Source organism: Peromyscus leucopus, chromosome 4, assembly GCF_004664715.2.
Source record: "Peromyscus leucopus breed LL Stock chromosome 4, UCI_PerLeu_2.1, whole genome shotgun sequence".
NCBI classification, from domain to species: domain Eukaryota; kingdom Metazoa; phylum Chordata; class Mammalia; order Rodentia; family Cricetidae; genus Peromyscus; species Peromyscus leucopus.
The window spans coordinates 5,077,067-5,099,256 of record NC_051066.1 but is presented as its reverse complement, the minus strand read 5'-3'; the positions used below and the strand labels follow the sequence as shown (position 1 = coordinate 5,099,256).

The following is a 22,190-nucleotide window of genomic DNA, read 5'->3' as shown; positions in this document are numbered from 1 at the left end:
GAATTCAATACCATGTCTTTACATGTAAGTCCAGCAGGCTACATGGGCACAGGCAGAGGCTGCACCTAGAGCCTGCAGCCAAGTTCCCAACATCAGCAACCAGCACACATTCCCACCTGCTGACTCACTCTGGCAGACTACCAAGGACCCTAAGGTGATACACAAAACAGTGTGTGACAGAGCTTTGCCTATCTGAAGACCATGATTAAGTGTAAAGATTCCGGAATCTACCAGGAGCAGGCAGCATTCACTGAGAACAGTGGGTACCCGCATGGAACCTATCCACAACAAGCCTTCAAGGGAACACCAGCCTCTCCTTAAGCACCACTGTGCACTCAGTGAGGCTGCAGCTCATGGTCTATGGGGTAGGGCACTGAGGCAGAAGCCTGTCTGGCTGTGTGCCACATACGCACCGGAGTTGGGCGTGGTGGGCGAGTTGGTCTGGTTGTTCTGCACGGCCGCAGCCACGGCATGTGCGGCTGTCACGGCTGTCTTCGCAGCGTAGAGATTGGCCTCCTCTTGGAATTTGCCGATGTTCTTCTTGTACCTGATTCGTTTGTTGCCAAACCAGTTGGACACCTACCAAGTACAGGAACATGGAATGGAAAGGGTAGAGAGTCACAAAGAAAAAGCCAAACTTCCTGTCCTTACTATGGGGTAACAAGGGGAGCCTCTGGGTGACACAGTGCCCTGCCTGCCATTTCACACCATATGGAGAGTGCACAACAATTTTAGGGGCCGCGTTCCACTTTGGCATAGCCTCTGTACTCTATTGGAAGAGCAGTGCTCCCTGGAACTGGCCATGGGGACACTAAAATGGCTGGGACCATTGCTCATAAAAACATCCACTATGTCATCGCACATAGCAATGAGACTACTAAAAAACGCTGAAAAGCTACTGAACGGACGCATTTGTTAAATCAGGTATCATGAAGCACACTTGAAGAAGAATGACTCATTGTTCTTTTGTAGACCTGGGACAATTTTAGCAGCTATATAGTAGAATCATGTTTGGTCTGCTGAAGAGGGACATCAATTAATAATGGATGAAAAATCCCTTTGTCTCCTGCCTTGGAAGACACTGCATGTCTGCCAAGATGGCTGCTCAGGCCCTGCCAGTGACTGTGTGGGAAGCCTCAACTTGAAAACTCAAGGCATCTCAATGAGGTCAAATGCAAACGCAGAGAAATGGCTGGTTACATCAAGTAGAATACATAGTTTTTCTTTTTCTTTCTTTTTCAACCACTTATATCAGACATTACAATTTCAAAAGAGGATGTTGGCCTAAGTCAGATTTCATCATAGCTTACAGACAGCAAAACTGTATCCCAATACTCAGTGCTCAGACTCACACTGTGTGTCCAGGCGCCTGCACTTGAGCTATGTAAAGACGCTAAAAGTCACATAGCCATATATAAGAAGGTATGCCCAATGCTGTATCTAGGAGTTTGCCTCTCTTTTGTTAAAGTGATAATTTAAAAATATTCCCAGGAACTGCCTACTAATCTAGCAGAGGAACTGCTGGTGTGGTATCAGGGCCATTGTTCTACCCTAGGTATTATCCATAAGAGCTCCTCAGGGGCCTTAGCAGAAACAAGGATTGGGATGCAGTTCAGAGCCCTCCAACCCAATTTTCTGCAGTGGGCAGCCCTGCCGACCACCTCTGCCAAGTCTTTAATTGCTTTGGAAATGGTGCTCTCATTCTTCAACTGATGGCACTCGCCATTCTGGAGAAGGCTAGAAAGCCTTGGCAGGGGAGCCCCGAGAGGGAGACAGCACTGGCCTCTCTGCTGCCCATATGCTGCACTAGGAGCACTGAGTACACACATATACACATGCACACATGCACACATGAGCACACTTTTGAGGATCCATGCTACAGCACAGGCTCCCCAGACAGAAATAGGGAAAAACCCACCCCAAATCAAAATATTAGAGATCTACACCATCTGGCTGTTTCTGTCAAGTCTTGAGAACAAGGTAGTTGCCCAGATCATTCAGCTGTCCTCAGCCCAGTGTTCAGCCTCTCAGCAATGTCTGCCGTCCTGTCCTGCCAGAGCTTGTTCTTTCCATGGTTCTTCCATATTCTGTTCCCTTCTCTTCCAACACCTGCTTCTGTGTGTGTGTGTGTATGTGTATGTGTGTGTGTGTGTGTGTGTGTGTGTGTGTGTGTCCTCCAAGGATCACTTCTTGGGCCTCTTCTCTATCTCTTCATCCATATTCCAAGCCTTCAGTGATCCTCTCTATGTGGATGACTCTGAGGTCTCTCTCTATTCCTAACTTCTATGAAGAATTTTAGATCTCTGTGTAGATCCCCATAAACCTGCAATAACCTCCAGCACACCTAGTTTAAGAGGAAGAGCAGGTTCTTCCCCTCTTTCCTCTTCATGTTCCTACAATCCCCACCCTCAGGTGTGATGGCAACAGCAGTCCCTGATTCCATCCTTGGATAGTCCTGAGTGGACATAATACTTTATTCTGAACTAAAAGAAAAAAAAAAATCTGGCTCTTCTTCTCATGCACTCACTGGACTTATTTTTGACGAGAAATTCATGAAATGATGTCCTTCTGCTTGGCCCAAAGGACCTAACCTCTCTCCCTGTTCTTCCTACAGTGCAGGCCTGCACCAGGTGTGCACAGGGATGGCCTGGCGGGCAGACTCTGAAGAAGAAACAGGCACAGAGTCTGGCCAGATAAGCTGGAGCTTGGAGGAGAGGGGAAAAAAGACATAATGCCCGTGCAGGGCTCGGGTCTGAAGCAGGAGACAGAGGCTTAACAGAGATTTCTATTCAGGAAGAATCAGCATCCATGAGCCTTATAATCCCTTCCTACAGCAGAACTATGTCATTCTAAAAATTAATTTATGTGTATGTAGGTAGGTAGGTATACCTGTATATGTTTATGTGTACCACATGTGTGCAGGAGCTTAAGAAGACCAGTATCAGATCCCCTAGAACAGGAGTTAGAGTTCCAGAATTTGAGCCACCGATGTGGGCACTAGGAATTGAACCTGGGTTCTCCACAAGAGCAACAAGAGCTCTAAACTACTAAGTCATCTCTCCAGCCCCAAATTATTTCATTCTAAAATCAGAAAAATGGTTCTGGGGTGTAATTTTGGTTGAGTGCTTGCCTGGCATACACAGAGCCCTGGGTTTCATCCATAGCACCACACAAACCAGGCATGGTGGTGCATACCTACAATCCCTGCATTCTGGAGGTAGAGGCAAGAAGATTGTAAGTTCAAGGTTATCCTTGGCTACATATCAAGTTCAAGGCCATCCTTCAATACATGAGACCCTGTCTGGAAGAAAGAAAGGAAGACACAGAGATAGGGAGGGAGCGAGGGAGGGAGGGAGAGAAGGCTGGCCACAAATCCAAAAGCCAACTAACCAATCATCCATCCAACCAACCAACCAACCAACCAACCAACCAACCAACCAATCATAACCTCCAAAGAATAAGGATAGAAACAGCACCCAAAGGTTCAGGTTCTGATACTGCTTGTTAAAACAAATCCTCTTGGAATCTACCTCACCTTCCACAGTTTGCAGCCTCAGCTCAGGAAGTGCATCTCCAGCTGGCATGCACATGCCTGCTTTCATACAGAACAGCCCTCTGGCTTTCCTGAGTTGACCTGTTAGGCCTTAGAAAGAGTTAAGTATTGAATATATTGCTTATAGTGCAAAGGGAAACAGTCCTGGTTAAGGGGGAATTTGGTATTTCTTAAGAATAATTAATGAAAATTCCCCAACTCTGAATTTAGCAACAAAGGCCCATCTTAGAATTCTCTCCTTCTCAACAATTCTCTGTTGGATTCAGTACTTTGTAGTTAATATTACCTTGACAATCAGAGAAGCTATAATACATTAATGAAACCTAGCCTAGAAAATCAGATTACAGCTTTATTAACAGTTTCATAATTGAGGAATCTCTACCATGGAAGGCCTCATCTCTGGATATGTAAGAATCCTCTGTTTATGCACACCCCTGGACCAATCAAACAACAGTCATCACTAATAAAGGTTTATTTAATTCTCACAGTAAAATTTTAATATCACCAGCAGCCTGGGGAAGCTTTCGCAAGTGGGTTTGCTTGACATCAGATCGTTTCCATTCTGCCAGTCCCAATACTTCTTAATCTTTAATATCAAGGCAATTAAAATTAATGGCCACTCATCTGCAGCTACTGTGGGCAGTGTTTCCTTGACATCAATTGTTTGATGGGATTACCTAGAGGTTAAACTAACAAGCAAGGTTTAATTGGAAGCAATGAAAGAAGCAGTGATCATACGTTATGTTTAACCTGCATAACCACATCTAAATGAATATCTAGAAATGTTAAACTATTTCTCAAATTAAAATATGCACATCACACACATTCTGATATCACAGATTTGGGTACTGCAGTAATCAGCTAGTAAGTTCACACAGCGCAACCGAGAACAGTATAATTAATATAGAAATTGACACCTAAATTCAGGAATGGTTTTCATCTTTTAAACGGATACCATTACTTGTAGAAGACCCATGGTTACTCAGTGGGAAGCACAAAAGTTACAGGGCACTTGGCCCTTTTTGCAACATGTTCACAACAGTGCCAGGCTGCAGAACTGGCCACTAAGGGCAGCCTGCTCTACAGCTGAACTGTGATGGTCTGTATATTGGTCCCACAGTGGAAACAGGCAGGAAATTGGTAAAGGGAAATGGAATATGCTGTCCTATGCTTCCCTTCTGAGCCTCACATCAAAGATCCACAGACCTGGCTGTGAGGGGGCCAAAGGGCCAGGCAAGAATTTTAAGATTAATTAAAAATGAGTATAAAAACGCAAGCACTCTCCTGTTGACGTTCAGTGCACCCAACCCTCAGATAGAGCCTCTGGAAGTCAGAGGAGAGGAAAGGGTACACTGTACAGGTTGCTGAATGTCTCTAGACCCTTCCTCCCAGGCCAAGAAGTGTCAGGAAAAGCTTCCAGTCTCTTCTACATGCTAGGACCATGCATGCCCCCCACCTACATCCTGCAGATCACCACTTTAACAACCAAAGCTGTTTCTGGGTTGCTCAGTGGTGCCATGTGCAAGGCCCTTGGTTCAATACCTGGATCAAAACAAAACAACAAGAAAATCCCCACAGTGACTTACTGTTTGGAAAGCTTTTCCTTTGTGATAATGCTTCCCCTCATCCTCTCATTTTGACCTTTCAACTCAGATAGTCAATTCAAATGCTGGTGTGACATATGAAGGCTAAATGGTTAGAGCTCACACTCTGCTTTCAAATCCACATTACACCATTTACAAGCTGAGTGACTTTCGGCAAGTTGAGTCCTCTCGTATAAAATGAGCATGATAATAACACACCCTCCTCAAAGAAACAGTTGGGTGTGTTGGTGGTCTAGGCACATTCATTATCTGATCACTGTTAGCTACTATATCATCCATGTTTTATCAGTGAAGGAATAAGAAAGCCAGGCCATTCACAAGTTGCCCCAAATTACACAGCAAAATGTGACGGATCCAGAATTCAACCCAGGACTCCCCATCAGCATTTTCTGAGACTGTCTACTGAGGATGTTGTAGTCAGTGTTGCCCTAGGTGCTGTGGGAGATTAAAAAGTAACCATGGCTTCAGTCTAACTTTACAATATAGTCAGGAAAGTAATGCCAGTCCCTCAAAACAATGATCAAAACCTGCAGGATGGTGATGAGGTCACATGGAGCCACAGAGATGTCTTAGCGGGTCTGAGAAATTAGAGGACACTTGCTCAGTAGGGAAGAGGATGAACTGGAGCTTGGCTTCACCCCACTCCTTAGTACTCTTATTAAGTCCTAATTGCAGTGGCAAACCCCTCCAGAAGCTTACACTAACACAAACAGGCACAGTGTAAGCTGGCCTCCTCTCCAAGACAACAGGGAGTAGTCACTTCCCGAATCCTTCCCCATCTCTCTTTTGATAGTGAAAGAGTCAGGAAAAACCATTCTAAGGGAAGAGGCTGGGAGCATCTAGGAGTGTTTCTGGAAGAGACAAGATCTGAGAGGACAATCAAGGAATAAGTAACACTTCAGGGGAGGGAGGGGGAGGTGCTGAGCTGTGTGACAGCCAAGAGCCCTGCAGGTGGCGCAGCTGTGGTTGAGGAAGGACAGGTAGAGCCTGCCAGGGTGCCTAGATGGTATCACACCCCTGAAGCCCCAGGGTCCAGGGTATGATGGCTAATGGTGAGGGCAGCTGGGGCCTGCCTGTCCAGTGCTGAGGGTCTGTGAGCATTTTGCTGGAATCCTCCCTAAAGTAATTTTGAAAAATCATGTACTTGCTCACGCATTTTTTATTCCTTGCACATTTTTAAAGTTGGCATCTACAATTTTTCATTATAAGTCTTAGAGTTATAAACAATGTTATTCAGTATATCATAAATGTTGACATTTCAAAATAAAACTGCAACACTACTCTTTAAAATGTAGCCAAATACAATAGCACAGCAATTCAACACCACTACCCACATTGAAAAACATAAGCTTACTTTCTGAAGTTCAGAAGTTTACATTTTTTTGTTCTTAAAAGTATAGTTCCATTTTATTTCTCTCCCATATAATCGTAATGCAATATACTTTTATGCTCAGCATAAGAAATATATGGAAATTTAAACATTTAAATTGTTTTTATTTTCTATAATTATAAGGCTACATGTTTAATATTTCCTTCTAGATTAAGCTGTCACTGCACTTAATCTAAAATTGGTCAAAGCAATACATTTGTATTTACTTATTTTGGTAAATAAAAGCACTCATTTTGAACAAGAGATGTAAAGTTTATTTTACATGCATTTCTTGATCAGAGAGGCAGGGGTTATAAAATTCTGAATGAAGTATAGGTTATTACCAATATACTTCATATTATCCTTTTCTGAGGACCAAAGAGGGGCTCATACTTTGGGGCAAAAGACTTTGAGGTACTGGGCCAATTATTCCTTCTTTCAGAAAATGGGAGAAGGGGAGATGAGAGATGGGAGGAAGAAAAAGACAAGTAACATGAAGCTTCCTGCAGCAACTTTAAGAAGCTGGGCTTGAGGAAGGAGAATACACACATACAAAGGCCCATCAGTGAGGGCTTAAACCTCTGCATGGATGCCCTCAGGAGCATCCTCAGCTACCACTTGAAGCACCGTGGCCTCTCTGGAGAAAGCTGCCTGAAGTGGTTGGTATAACTCTAGTTAGGAGTTAATCCCTCTTGTGACCGTAGCAGGGAAACCCTAGGGCAGGGTGTGCCTCGAGAAGGCTTTCTTCACTGTAAGCATGGGCTCATGTGGGTAACCACTCCCATGGGACACAAAGAGCATTTGCATCTAGATCAAGAACAAATTGGTCAGCTCCAGGAAATCAAACATATTCTGAGTAAAGAAAAAAGTGTGTGTGTGACTTACCATTTAGCATAACTTTTCCAGAGACTATGCCAATAAAAAATATATATCCTTTGACCAACATAATAAGAACTTATCTTGAGGAATTTACAGATACTTGTACAAAGATATTTACCACACTCCTGCTTACAATAACAGCAATGACAAACATTTATAGGAACCTGTATGATGGAAAACAATCATTGATTACAGATCATGTTGAGGAGAAATACTTATTGACATGGCACTATTCATAATATACTGCAAAGAGGGGGAAAGTTAATTTTTCCTTTCATACAATATGAAGCTTTTGTGTGTGAAAATACCCACAGATAGACAGATGCACCCATGCTTGTATTTGTGCACAGGAAGAAAGTATCATCCCAACCATCAAAGAGTGGTCATGATTAAGGGTAGACTTTGTTGGCACATATTGCTTAACAGACAAAATTCTATAAAGGAATTTTATCTGCCTCCCATACCAAAATGGTAGTGTGTGGTGTTCTCATATGCACCAAGACAGCCGTGTCAGTGGCCAGTCAGCATCCTGTAACAGGAATGCCATTATGCAGCTTTGCTCTCCAAAGCAACTACTAAGAGCTGAACATGTTAGCACATGGCTGTAGCCTCAGGACATGGGACATTGAGGTAGGAGGATTGCTTAAGCCTGGGTGGTCAAGACCAGTCTAGGTAACATAGTGATAATAAGCAGACACCACTGAAAAGTCACACACTTACAAATTTTATGCTGGCCCCAGGGCTATAGGAAGAATCAACTCTTAGTCCTTGTTTCAGAGGTTTCAAGTAGCAGGCCTGAGAATTCTGAATACGAAATCAGAACCATTTTGCAAATCTCAAGCCATTAAAATTGTCTTTTTGTGTTTAAGAAAAATTCTATGTTAAAATAAAAAGCTAGCCCATCTACAATGTCTGTACAGTCACCAACAGGCAACTTATCAACTGGTTTTAATTATATCCTACATTTCCATTCCTATCACATTTATTTATCATCTTAATAACAACATTTAAAAAAGGAGAAACACCATCTCTTAAAGACTTGCTGACACAAGTGCAGGGTGCAAGCTCTTCCTCCACAGCACTTCTGCACAAACTGTGTCAGGGAAAGGAGTCGGCTAACACAGAAGCATCACTACCGAAATTAACAAACTGAAAATTTATGAAGCACAGCTCTTGACAAACTTGCCACTGTGTCTCCTCATGTTTACTTGTGACGCATGCTTTATGTAGTGTGCCTAATTAAACAAACATTATGGAATGCTGAAATGGGGAGCTGTGTAAAATGAACATGGCAGTGTATCTGCATGGTTAATGTTTTACCTCTATCAAAGAGTTTCTTCCTAATCGATATGTTCTCACCCCCATGCTGTAGCTCAGTTTTAAATGAAGGACAGAAAGCAACACATTTAAAGTAAATGTGTTGGTAAACACCAAGTCTCACCTCATTCACTCCTCTGCCCTGCAAGGCAGGAGTCTGGTAGCTTCTGAAGGGCAGAAAGCCTAGACAGCCACATGGTATGTGTCCCCAGAGGCTCCAAAGGACAGCCAGATAAATGGGCCTGAGAGCTAACCAGAGCCATCCCAGCTCTGCAATTCCTGCCTACCTGACTATGGGCCAGTCATGAGAGTTAAGGCTCACCTGTCCTGGGCTACAAGAGGGGCCATGACACCCACTCATAGGGCTGCTATGAAAATTTACACTTTTTTTTTTTAGCACAAAACCTTTGGGTTAAAATATGGATCAGATTAATAATCCAAACCTTTTAAATTTCTATTTTAGAAAATAAACTCCAAATTTACAAAAATTGGCTTGAAAACCAACTTTTGAAACACAGTCCACTTCTGATGGGAGACCCTACCAACTTGAGACTCTGCTTCCACATTATTGGAAGTGATTTAAAGCAGATCTACTTGTCTAATACAGCGTTTGTTTGTCTGTTTGTTGGAAGCTGTGAAAAATTTTATCGCCATAACGCGCTGACACCCTTACAGTTTGGCTTTGCCATTTCTCCTCTACGCATGATAGACTGATAACCACTAGTGACATTTACAAAGAGGCCCATCTGCGAGTCTATAAACCCACAGCCTTGCGGCCACAGTGCACAGAGGATGATACTGCTCATCTTCCTAAAACACGTGCTGAGAGCAGCTTCCACAGATGGTGTGTCCTTTAAGATTACTTCTCTTTCCCTCCCTCAAAAAAAATCATTTCTCCCACTTCTAAAAATAAAACTAGGTTAAGTAAACACTCCACAGTTTCCTTCCTAGGCTCCAGAGAAGCCACGAATCTCACCATGGGGGCGTCACAGCCACAGAGCTGCTCTCAATAGTAGGACTGTCACTGAGTAACAGCATCCCAGAACTCAAACTCAAGGGTACTCTAAATAATAACAGGGCACATTTTTACCCTGAGACGTTTCATATAAATCTAATGCTGGTAAATAAAAACATAAAATTTTATTCAGTCCTTTATAAAAGTCCTAGCCAAACTTTGTTTATTCCAGCACCACTGCATACCACATACATGCCAGTTTCTTTTGAAAAATCCAGAAAAATGTCACTGATTTCCTTTCCTTCTCTTTATTATTATTTCTTACAATGCTGGAGGAACACTGGCTCGACTGACTTCATTTAAAAAGGGGATACCTAGCCTCTACAGCTCACATGGTTGAGCCTGTATTATAATGAGTATTCAGAGACGGGTAATTCTTGGGGGGCGCTCACCAACCTAAGACAGAGCACTTGTGTGGCCTGGGTAGGTGTCTCCATGATGGGTAAGGTGACCTGCTGATGTCCCACGCAACTCAAGTCAGAAGCTCACTTTATAGGGGGGGGGGGGACCTGTAAGGCCCTGGCCTTTCTATTTTGAGCAAGCTGTTGCCTGCTTGCCGACCTTGACCAGATGTCCTCCCTATGCTAATTCCCTGCCGGTTTCCACCCTCCTGAATGCTTAAGGGAAGTTCCTTGTCTGTGTATCCTGCATATTGGGCGTTAACAGCTTAGATGCAAGATTGTAAACATCAGTAACAAACTTTTGTCCTCTGGGGTTCTCCCATTGTGCTGTAAGCCTGTATTTAAGGTTTCCTCCCTCTTTCAATAAACAGCATTCAGCATTCTGCTGAGGCAAATGAAGAAAAAAAAAAAAAAGGAATCCTGCCCTTGAACACATATGAATACACCTCACCAAAACCACATCCCATGCATTGAGAGAGTAAAGAATACAGCAGGGCTAAGTCCACAGGAGTCTAAGAACAGACACATTCCTTTCTCACCCTGGAGCTCCATTTTTTGGAATCTGTGGGAACTTAGGGCTAGATTTTAGTATCCTGGTTTGTTGGTGGTCAGACCCTCTAGCTCCTGTTCCAAATGATCAGCTCCCACCCCAAATGCTGGCTGAATGGATGCTCAAGTACTCATGACAACTATTCTATATTGCAGTCTACACAGATGATCTCAATAAGCACTGAATCTCACAAAGAGACATCAGCACTCCTAGCTTACCTGTAAAATATGACTCAGTGAAACAGTCTACCCTGGGTCCTGGCACTGCTAGATATGGGCAGCTTGGTCTAAAATTCTTCTGCATTTGTTACACTGACTGCATTTGGACCTACAATTGGACTGCACATATAATGTGAAAGGGCACTGTCACTGTCTATTATGAGCTATGAGTAACTCAGATGAGTTTCGGCTAGGAACTGGTGTACCTGCAGGGCAATATTTTAACAAGTGGAATGAGACATGAAAAAGGAAAATTACCACTCTAGGACGTCCCTCCTTTGGCCTTCTATTGTCACCTGACCTGGTCCCAGTTAAGAAAACCATCAGTTTTTTAACCACTTTCCACCCCTGGACTCTGAGATCTCCCCATACAAATCACAAGCTCGGGCCACTGACAGGCTTTGTTGGGGGTCTGCTTTTGGACTCATCTCCAGGCAGACTACTCACCCCACACATCTCGTGAGGTTGGAAAGGCACTGTATTCCCCACAGCAGCCCTCTTACATTGCTCTGACCTCTTGCGTGCAGTCTTAACTTCATGTTCATTCTGTCGGTCACCACACGTCCTCTCGTCCTCTCGTAGTACCAAGCATAAACACCCACAAAGACTTCCTAAGTGTCAGTGCTGCACTAAGCACTCTCTATGTGGCTCTCAATACTCCTAACAATCAAATGAGGCAGGTGTTATTGTTGTCTCTATTTTGTAAACAAGACGACAAAGACATGAAGAGTCTTAGCAATTTTCCCAGGCATGCAACTAGTAAATGGTGGAGTACACAAGCAAACCATGCCAGTCTGAGTTCAGAACAGGTCCAGCCACTCACCTCCTTTAGGCTCCTATCTCTACTTAGAAAAATGTCTTTTCCTTCCATTTCCAAGAATGAAAACTACAAACACACGTGACTCATGCTGAACACTCAAGTGTTCACCTATGTGTGTATGTCTGTGTGGATTTGTGCACGTGAATGCAGATGACCATGGAGGTCAAAGGCACTGGATACCCCAGAGCTGGAGTAACAAGCTGTTGTGAGCTCCACATGTGGTGACTGGGAACTGAACACAGATCTTCTACATGAATAGTGTGTCCTCTTAACTATGAACCATCCCTCCAGCCCCAGAAGACAGATTTTTCAAAGGAGCAGTGCTTGGCTTTTGGTGGGGTGTGTAGTCAATTTTTCTTCAATTATGGTCATCTCTGCACTTATTTTTACTATTTCCTTCTTTCTATTCTTCTTGGTCTCATATTAGTGTATCTTAACATTCTGAGACGTTTCCCTACCATTTACCTCCAGCCATCTGTGTATATGTAAGTATAACATACATACATATATATATATACCATACATCTATAATATATAATATATAATGTTCTATAATATATAATGTTCTACATACATGTGTATTTGAATTTATACATTTATTTCCAAGCAAGACCTTAAGAAAAGTCAGTGAAATTTTGTTATACTGTATTTACATTGTCATTTAATTAAAATGTTTTCAAATTTCCATTGTAGAACCTGTATTAACCCAGAGGTTATTAAAGCTACTGGTTGAGTTCCAGACATACGGAATTTTCTAGTGTCTTTTTATTACTGACGCCACTTTGATTCCACTGTGGTCGGAAAGCACACTCTGCTTTCACTTGTTCACAGTGAATTAAGAAGCCACACACAGTAGAACATGACTGTTGTTTTGGCACTCACGGGGGTGGAAGTAAGAAGATGGAGATTTGCATAGCAAGCCCCAGGTAAGCCTAGGCTGCCTGAGTCCCCGTCCCTTCCAAAACCCAAATATATAAATAAATAAATAAATAAATAAATAAATAAATAAATAAATAGAAAAACAATGTGTATTAGAGGTGCTTGATTAGCTCAGAATATATAGCTAATGTCTAATGTCTAAAATGTACAAATATTGAAATATATACATTCTGTAATTGTTGGATATAGTGTTTTATGTAATTGAAAACTTGTGTTCAAATCTTCTCAATCTGTGATATTAAAACATTCCAGAACCATCAATGTCAGCACTAAAGTAGACTCTACAAGAAGTCAGAACCAAATAGGGGAACCCATGGCTGATATGTAGAATTGAATGGTATTGTAAAATAAAAAATATGTATCACAAAAAAAAAAAAAAAAAAAAAAGTCAGAACCACTACAGACCCTTTGGTTCAGAACTTAACAGAATCAGGTCTTCTGACAGGTCTCTAGATCATTCTTATGCATACTAACGTGTAAAACGCACTGTTTTGTGTCCCTGCTGAAATGTGTATGTGTGTCTATCTGCTGCTCAGTAATGGAAAAATATGGAATTTTCCTGCTGTGATTTTTGGGTTTGAATTTTTCTTTGAAATTACTGAAGTTTTGGCTTTACGGTTTTGAGTTGATGCTATTGGGTGCTCACAAAAGTAGATCTGCCATCATGACTTTATAAAATATTTTGTCTTGAAGTACTTTGAATCTGGTATTGCCTTCTGTTGACTATTGCATGCCTGCTATATATTTTTAAGGTTATTACTCTTATTTTTCCCATGTCCTTATATTTTAAGTATCTCTCTTAGAGAATACATAATTTTCATTTTATATCCTATTTGACTTTTTTTGTTTACTTAGACTATCTGATATTGGTATGATTATTGATATATTTGGGAATCCTATCATCTCATAAGTACTTCTAATTTGTTTCACTTACTCTGCATCCTGCCCACTTTTAACCCTCTTTAGGTTAGTTTTTACTCTATATCTTCTTGCTATTTATTTGAAAATTACATAGCCCTCAGCACTCTTGAAGTGACTAGAGATTTCATTTCTGACTTCTCAAGTTTAACATTAACTGGTACTTTATTAGTTGGTATTTTCCAGAAAAAAAAAGCAAGAGCCTTAAAATATGCCCCTTCATCACTTACAAGGCATTATCATCATATATTTTAATTCTATGCATGGTATAAAGTAGCACATTAGTGTCCTTATGCAATAGATTTTGATTCAAACTCACACAGCTATCCTCTGTTTAGCATTTCCTACATCTGCCGTTCTGTCTGAAATCTTTTTACTTTTCTATGAAGAATTGCTTTTATATATATCTTTTAAAGATAAAGAGAGACACATTCTTTCAATTTTTGATAAAACAATCTTCATTTGACTTCTATCAAAAGCCTGTCTGGCAGGTACAGACTCCTCAGCTGACCTCCGCTTTAACCTGTCTCTGACAACGCCGGCCTCCCTGTCCCAGCTTCCCCCTCAGTTCCATCAGCGGATGGTGTAAATGCTGCTTTTTTAGCACAATCTTATTTTCCCTCTGGATGCCTTGGTTTTGACTGCTCAGTGTGGATGACTATTTATTCTGTGTGGAAACCACAGTTCTTCCTGAATTTGGGGCTTGGAATCTGCCACAAAATTTGCAAAGCATTCATTTATTACATTTAAATTGATATGCAATACTGGTACTAGAATTATTTTTCACAAATTTCATCATGCATCTCTTCAGAATATCTCTCCTTATTCCATGGAATAGCACTTCACACTACATAAGATTATACACATATAGCCTAATAATTACAACCTTTTCATTTAATATTATGTTATATGATATCTCATACAATTGCTCATACTTAAGTAATTAGAGGAACTATATTAATGGGTCATACCACATACACTTATGTATAAATCTGAATATGTGTTCATGCATGTGTGCATATGTGTACATACACATAACTCTTCTTTCCTAATTAGAATGTGAGCTCCATAGGGCAGGATCTCTGTGGCATTCCCTATATATCACTGCCCAATGACTCTGAACTTGCTAGTTGAACGCTATTGACTAAGTTAATTAATAGATATAAGTAAGACATGTAAACCACTCACTCTCACAAGTGCAGGCTCTCCCCAGTCAGGATCCATTTTGACTTTGCAATATCACATCTACCATTTTAAGCCACTTACACAGCAAACATTTCACGTCTGGGTTGGGTGCTGCTAGGCCTTAAGAATATAGCACTAAATAAGACAAGCAGTTCCAACCAACATGGAATTTACCATCTCTAAGTGAACACCACTGAACAGTTCAATACTTAGAATTAGTTATGGTAAGGACTGTGGAGGGAAAGGAGCTATAAGAATAGGCAAGGGAGGGCACAAACCGGCATCAGGAAAAGCTAGTTCTGAAGGCGCCCAAGTCAGTGCTCTGTTTTCCCATGGTTCTTGTGGGTAGAGAACACCACAGGAGAAGCACATACATACTTGCTGCTTACACCTTCTGACTGATGGCCACCTACAGGTGACTTTCAAGTATTTTCTCTCTGAAGCACCCATAGTTCTATTTCTAGCCCAGTCATGCATGTGAAGAAAGCAGGTGGAGGTACAAAGGCTCACTCAAGGCCACAAGGACGATAAACACGGAGGAGCTGGGTATAGAGTCCAGGCTGGTCTGGGACTTTGGAGTTAGCAACCTTGATTCCTAGAATATCAGCTTCACAGAATAAAACTGGCTATGGCCACCTGATAGACCAGCCTTATGATTATGATAGTTTTCTTTGCTTAGAATGCCTTTCCTCCCTGAGTTCTTTTTGTGGCCATCTTATCCATATCATCTTTCCTGCAGGCCTTTCCTGATGCTGTCAGCAGGAAGCAAGCCTCTCCTCAGTGTGTCTGAGTACAGCTGATAGGTGAGTTAGGACAGAGAAGTGGCCAATAGAAAAGAAAAAGTCCGTCAAGGGCACCTTTGGAGAAGGCTTCTGGGAGGGAGCATCACACCATTGTACAGAGGAATGCCAGAGGGCCTGGGCATGCATCCTTTACTGATCTGGGTCTTTGCCCTTAGGCTGCACCGTCTATTCTCTGATCACTCCTTCTCCCTGCCCTCCACCCTGCTGCGGGCCCTGGGGCTGCCCTCTGCCTCAGGCTTGCCAGTTGCTGCAGGCTGCCAGGAGATGAGAGGAAGGGAGGGAAAGGAGGCCACAGTAGCTACTCCCCGGCACCCTAGCTGTAAAGCTGTCTCTTCTCAGAGCGTGTTACTGGTTTCTCCACGTAACATCCTTCCTAGGTTCTGGCAACCGTTCCTGTATCTCTTGGGGCTAAGAGGCATCAACAGAACCAACTAACATCATCCATTGCTTCCCTATACTCTGCCCAGTTTTATAAATAGACACTTTATTAAAACTGTCTCACATTATTCTATTTTGAGCATGCCATCTGTTTTCTGCTGGGACCCTGACTTGCAGATTAGCCTACTGCCCTGACAAGCCTCACAGAAGTGAGGCACTAGAAAGGTGAGATGCAGTGATGAGAGACAGCATGCAGAGGGACTGGAGGGAACACACATTTGCACAGAAAGAGAGGACTGGGTAGAGTGAAGGAGGCAAAGCTGGAAGGTCCACCTTCAGATGAAGATTCCTTTAGGGCAGAAGAATCCAAAACCACTTAAGTCTACCATGGCAAGAGACTAGTCCCTCCGCTCTTAGGAGGTCTGGGAATCACAAGGAGTGGTAGAGATTCTCTTAAGAAAGCCCAGTCTGAAATATGCATACTCGACATTCCTGGAGCAAGCCCTGCTATGCAGGGCAGACAGCCTGTCCTCAGATCACTCAGGTGCCCTGGTCTGCATGAGGTATTACAGCCCATTCAAAGCACTCTCACATTTTTACATCTGGCTCTTTTATTCTTCACACATTGTTTAATGACAGTCTCATCTCCACTAGGATACAAAATAGGAGCTTTTGGAACACGAGAGTCTGTCATCTTTTAAAACAGTGTGAAAGAACCTCCATAACACAATAGCAGCCATTTTCTTCCAAGCTGCTTCTGGTCTAGCTACAGCACACTTACAGCTGAAATCCATTTCTGCTGGTGTCTGCTGCCAAAGCAACTGAAAAGGCCTTTATGGACAGCTGAAACAGATATGGCAATTTGATAGTCATCTTTTTTTTTTTTTCCTGTTCTAATAATTACTTTAACGGTCTTCTTCTTGTTTTAATAGATTTTTTTTAATAAGGAAATCTTACTTACAAATTTTAATTAGCTTACTAAATATTCACTGCTTTGGAATAAGTAGTTTAATGAGTAAGAGACCTCAGACTACTAACTAGCCCAGCTTCTCCACAGCAGCTTAGGGAAAGGATGCAGTCCTCTTGAGAGCCCAGACTCTAGCCTGGGCCCCTGGGATGCAGGAACCACACTGCCACTGGCAGGAAAAAAGGTAACAATCCACTTCCTTCCTTTTTATTGAGCATCTCTACCCCAGTTCCGCCATTCACGAAGACCTGTGACAGTCCTTGTCAAATCAATCTCTGAGCCTCAGCCCCTTTATCTGTAAGGAGCAGGGCAGTGTTCTCTGTGCTGGACTTTAACATACAGGTCCTATGTACCAACGTAAAAGACTTTGGAATATGCTAACGGCATGAATGAAGAAATGAATCTAATGTCACTTAACCTCTACTGTTTCTGGTTCTCTTCTGTTAAAAAAAAAATTAGTCTTTCATTACAGTACTTTTCAGTATGATAGTAATGAAGAATAAGTTAACGTTTTTCATTCTAAAAACACCTAACAGAAGATAGACTCAAAATCAGAATCAGGGGAACAATGGAGGCTTTGTGTCTCAGTAACTTGAATAATCCATGTGAGTTAGCTCTACTCCAAAGTAAAAGTATATTAATATCTGCTCCACTAATTAAGAATATGTGACAACTTAAGTATGAGCCTTGGTGCATGTGAAATTTGCAGTAACAGCTTTTGTGACTCTTCAGGTTACTGTGTGAAAGGGGATTCCAGCTTCTCAGATGAGCTGAGGCTCCATTTTGGTGCAGCTGAATTCTACACTGAGGACTTGTATTTACAGCATGCCATTGTGAATTAATTTAGGACTGGGTTTTGTCTCCACTCTCCTATCCATTTATGTTTCTACACATGTGAGCTTTGAGAGCTATGGCACAGACAAACTTAATACATACAAGAAGAAATTCTTACTCTTTTCTCCAAAACCTCTCTCCCAAATCTCTCCCCATTATTTTTAATAGCATTTCTATTCTCCCAATGCTCAGGATAAAAATGTCAGCCATAGCTGACTTTTCCTCACCTCCTACTGCCAGCAGACCCTGTAGGCTATACTCTCACAGTACATCCAGAACCCAGCCCAGCTCATCATCTCCACCACCGACACTCTGGTATAAGTCACTGTCATCTTCTGCCTGGATCACTACAGTTGCATGTAGGCTGGTGTCAGCTTCCACTCACCCCCATGTCTTCAGTACAGCCACCATGGCAGTCCTGGCAGAACACAGGTAATAGTGTCGCTCTTCTGTTTCTTAGCTGACTCCCTGCCTAGCAGTCACGTGGACACCACAGACTCTTTAGTAGCTCCTTTTGTAGTCCCCTTTGCTCAGGCTGCTGTGGCCTCACTGGAGTATTCCTCATCAGCTACACATAGTGTCCAGCTCTCCAACTCTGCAAAGACTTCCCAGGAGGTGGCTTCCCTCACCTGCTAAGCAGAACTCATGCTCTCTTTCCTTTATTTTTCTCCATAGAATCTACCTTTTAAAACTTGCTATCCCCTTCATATTATCTTGTTATAATTTCCCACAAAAGCTTATGTCATCTCAAGAGTAGGTTTGTTGTCACAGAGCATGTAATTTTTGGGTGATATGAAAAATATACATACAAAAAGAGGCATACGTTCCAAGTATAGAGCTTGATAGATTTCATAACACAAACACACCCAGGAACCCAACACCCAGATCAGGAAGCACTCCTTCCCACTCCACTCAGTACTCCCCACAAGGGCAACTGCTGCCCTTACTTCCAGCACCTAAGGATAACATGGCCTATTTCTGAGCTTGTTACAAATGGAACCACAATTCTCTAGCATTATGGAGTTATACAGAGCTGTAGTTCATTCTCACTGCTGAATCATAGTCCAAATAAGCCACACTGATTTACCCATTTCCCCACTTGTGGACATTTGCACCATGTCTTGGTTGTCATGACTACTGCTGCCATGGACATTCCAGTGTGACTCTTTTGCAAATCTCTGTACATATTTCTGTTAGGTAAGGCCAAGTACCAGTTGAACAACTGACAAAGACTGCCTTGACTTTTTTTTTTTTTTTTTTTTTTTTTTTTGAGACAAGGTCTTACTGTGTAGATCAGGCTAGCCTCTAACGCAGAGAGATCCACCTGCCTCTGCCTGAGTGCTAGAACTAAGAGTGCACACCATCATGCCTGGCTTTCTTAATTTATATGTATAGGTTTATAATGAATGATAATTAAGTCAGTCCCTGCAAACTCGCCATTCCAATGGCAACATACATTATTAATTCCAGTGAAGTGCTCTATATCCTTCCTCATCCCATGCGGCCTGCTCTTCCTTTTGTCAGTCTCCTGTCTCACTGTATTTGATCACGTGTCTCCACCTCAGACTTCACAGAGATAGCCGCACACTCAGTACCGTCTGCAACTGGCATTTTCACTCAACATGATGTTTCTAGGTCACACGTTCAAATTCATCCTCCCACTGGTGTAGGTTGCCACTGTGGGAGTCCTCCGTCTTAGGCAAATGAACAACTGTCTACTTCAAGTTTTCAGAAATTTCAGTGCTGCCGACAATCCTCTTCCAACAATCCTCTTCCAACATCTTAATATACCTTTTAGGTGAGAGGTTTGCCAGGGCAATTTCATCTAGATGTGAAACTGTTGGTTGACTAGCATGGGCATTTCTGAAGTGGATACCATAACCTGTCCTCTGGCAGGAAATAGGGGTCCCTGCTGCGCTAGACAGGCTTAGAACCCTTGGCATGGTTAGACTTGACTTTTTGCCAATCTAGGCAATGTATAATGTTAGTGCATTGTAGTTTTTCAATGATATTTTCCTGACTGCTCTTGAGAATGGGGCAGGCTGTTTTCATCTGAGTCACCATTTGTATAGTCTATGGCATCACTGAGGTCTCTCCCCACTTTTAAACCGGTGTCGCTGGGAAGGTGCAGAGACTGCACAGCCTTTCTTTATTAATTTACAGGAGGTCCTCGAACACTGGGATTGCATGTATGGTTGCTATGCCTGGCTCCTACTAATTCTTAATTATTATTAAAGTATTTGCAGAAATAATAATACAATTTCAGTTTTATATGCAATATCAAAAATTGTATTGTTCTTGCCATCTGTTTCCAGTATTTTAAGGTAGATTTGTAAATGCTCTGGTGTCTAAGTATAACTGTGTTTCAGTATAATTCTTCTTTAGACCACATTGTTCTCTTTTCAGGACAGATGACCTGTTAGACCTGAAACAGAAATTCTTTGCTAAGGTCTAGAGAGATGGCTCAGTGGTTAAGAGCACTGGCTGTTCTTCCAGAGAACCCAGGTTCGATTCTCAGCACCCACATGGTGGCTCACAACTGTCTGTAATTCTAGTTTCAGGAGAATATGATGGCCTCTTCTGGCCTGTGTGGGTACCAGGCATGCACAAGGTACACAGATACACATGAAGGCAAAACACCCATATAAAATGAAACAAAATTAATTATTTGCTTTTACTTCTCATGAACTTGAACTAAAAACTATAAGGATAGAAACCAATGTTTTTAACAGAATTACTGTGTCATCCACTTCAGAGATACAGGAAGAGGGGTTTGCAGGGAAGTTAATTTTTTTAGACAGGAAGTAGATGAATTCAGAAAGCTGTCACAATTTAAATGAATACATACACTGATTGCTGAAAGTCTATGATGAAGAGACAAGATCAAGAAGCATGTCTTAGGCAGGTGAGCATCTCTGTGTTATTTCTGTCTCTTCACCCTTTCCTCAAAAATTCCTAGGAGGATTTCAAAACATAACCTATTGAAAACAAATGGGTAGACATCTGTAGCCCCAACTACTAGGAAGATGGAATTATGAGGACCATTATACCCACAAGTTCAAGGACAGTCTTAGCAAGACAGCAAGTCTTCATTTCAAATAAAGACAAGAAACACAGAAACCAGGTATGAACTGGCAAAATGGTTCAGTAGGGAAAGGTACTTGCTGCCAAGCCTGATGACCTGAGTTTGGTTTCTGGAACCTACATGGTGGAGAGAACTGACTCCATGCATGTGCCGTTGTGCATTGCACATCCATACCCCCTCACACATATAAACAAATACATGTTTTTTAAAAAGCCAGGTGTGGTGACACATGCCCAAATCTCCACATGGAGGTGTGGGCAGGAGGCAGCCCCAAATTTCAGTCTGGCCAGGCCATATGAGAAATGCTGTTTCAATGCTTTCCAAAGCATAGAAACAAATGCAAATGAATGCACTAAACAATGTTTAAAAATACTTGTTAATGGGTTCCTAGTCTGCTTTAGAAGTGAAATCTGACAGAACAGCCAGAAGAAAACATTTTATTGCTAATTCCCAAGCATATACTGAAGATGACCTAGAACTACATCCAAATTGTTACATACTACAGCTATCAAAAAAACCTGGATCACAGAGCTTTGGAAAGGGTATACTGTATGCTGTTCCCAGTGTTAGACACACTGTTGAAAAGTTACAAACAGAGTGGGAGCAGGACACCTTAAAGGACCCACAACATTCAAGCAGGAAAGCAGACCTGGCTGTCAGCTGGCTCAGCACGTGGGGACATGCACTGTGCTGTTGACTCTTTATGCTCAGCTTGGCTGGGTTTAGAGTCACCTGCGAGTCACATCCAGGACTGTCTGTGAGGTCCTTTTCAGAGAAATTTAATGGCAGAGTAAAGCCCACCTTGAATGTGGACTGCACCAAACCATGGCCCAGGGACCCAAACTGGATAAGAAAAGCAAGACACAATGGGGATCAAAGTTCATTTCTCTCTGCTTTCTGACTGTAAACATAATACAACCCACAGCCACACACTCCTGCCACCATGTCTCACTGCCATGAAAGACTGAATCCTCCAACTATGGCCAAAACAAGCCCTTCCTCCTTTATGTTGCCCCTGTCAGAACAAGATCACAATTCAACACCCAAGCCCCAGAAAGAAAGCTCCATGTTTCAAGTGTCAGTCAGTGCTACACAGCCTAAACAGAGGCATTTTCTATTAGACATAACTTTGAACCTGGAAATCCAAATCCAAATCCAATGACATCGTATTTGAAAGTGACCATCCTGAAGACTCAAGTTCTAGCCCTACCATCCAGGAGGAAGGAGAGGACTAGCTTCTGAAAGTTGTTCTCCATCTCCACACAAACGGCAGCACCTATGTGCCTGCAAACACACTAAATAAAACATTTTCAAAAGAAACTGGGCAGGGATCAAAATACAATTTAATAAGCGAA

At 42.2% G+C, this 22,190-nt stretch overlaps 1 protein-coding gene across 2 annotated transcripts in view; it reads right to left on the bottom strand.

Annotated features, from left to right (window-relative positions):
- Window positions 1–22,190, bottom strand: part of Pbx3 (PBX homeobox 3) — a 193,375-nt gene that overhangs the window by 6,454 nt on the left and 164,731 nt on the right. For both annotated transcript variants that reach the window (XM_028886055.2, XM_028886057.2), the window contains exon 6: window positions 414–579. In XM_028886055.2, the coding sequence (XP_028741888.1) occupies window positions 414–579 (166 nt within the window). The remainder of the gene's footprint in view (window positions 1–413; window positions 580–22,190) is intronic.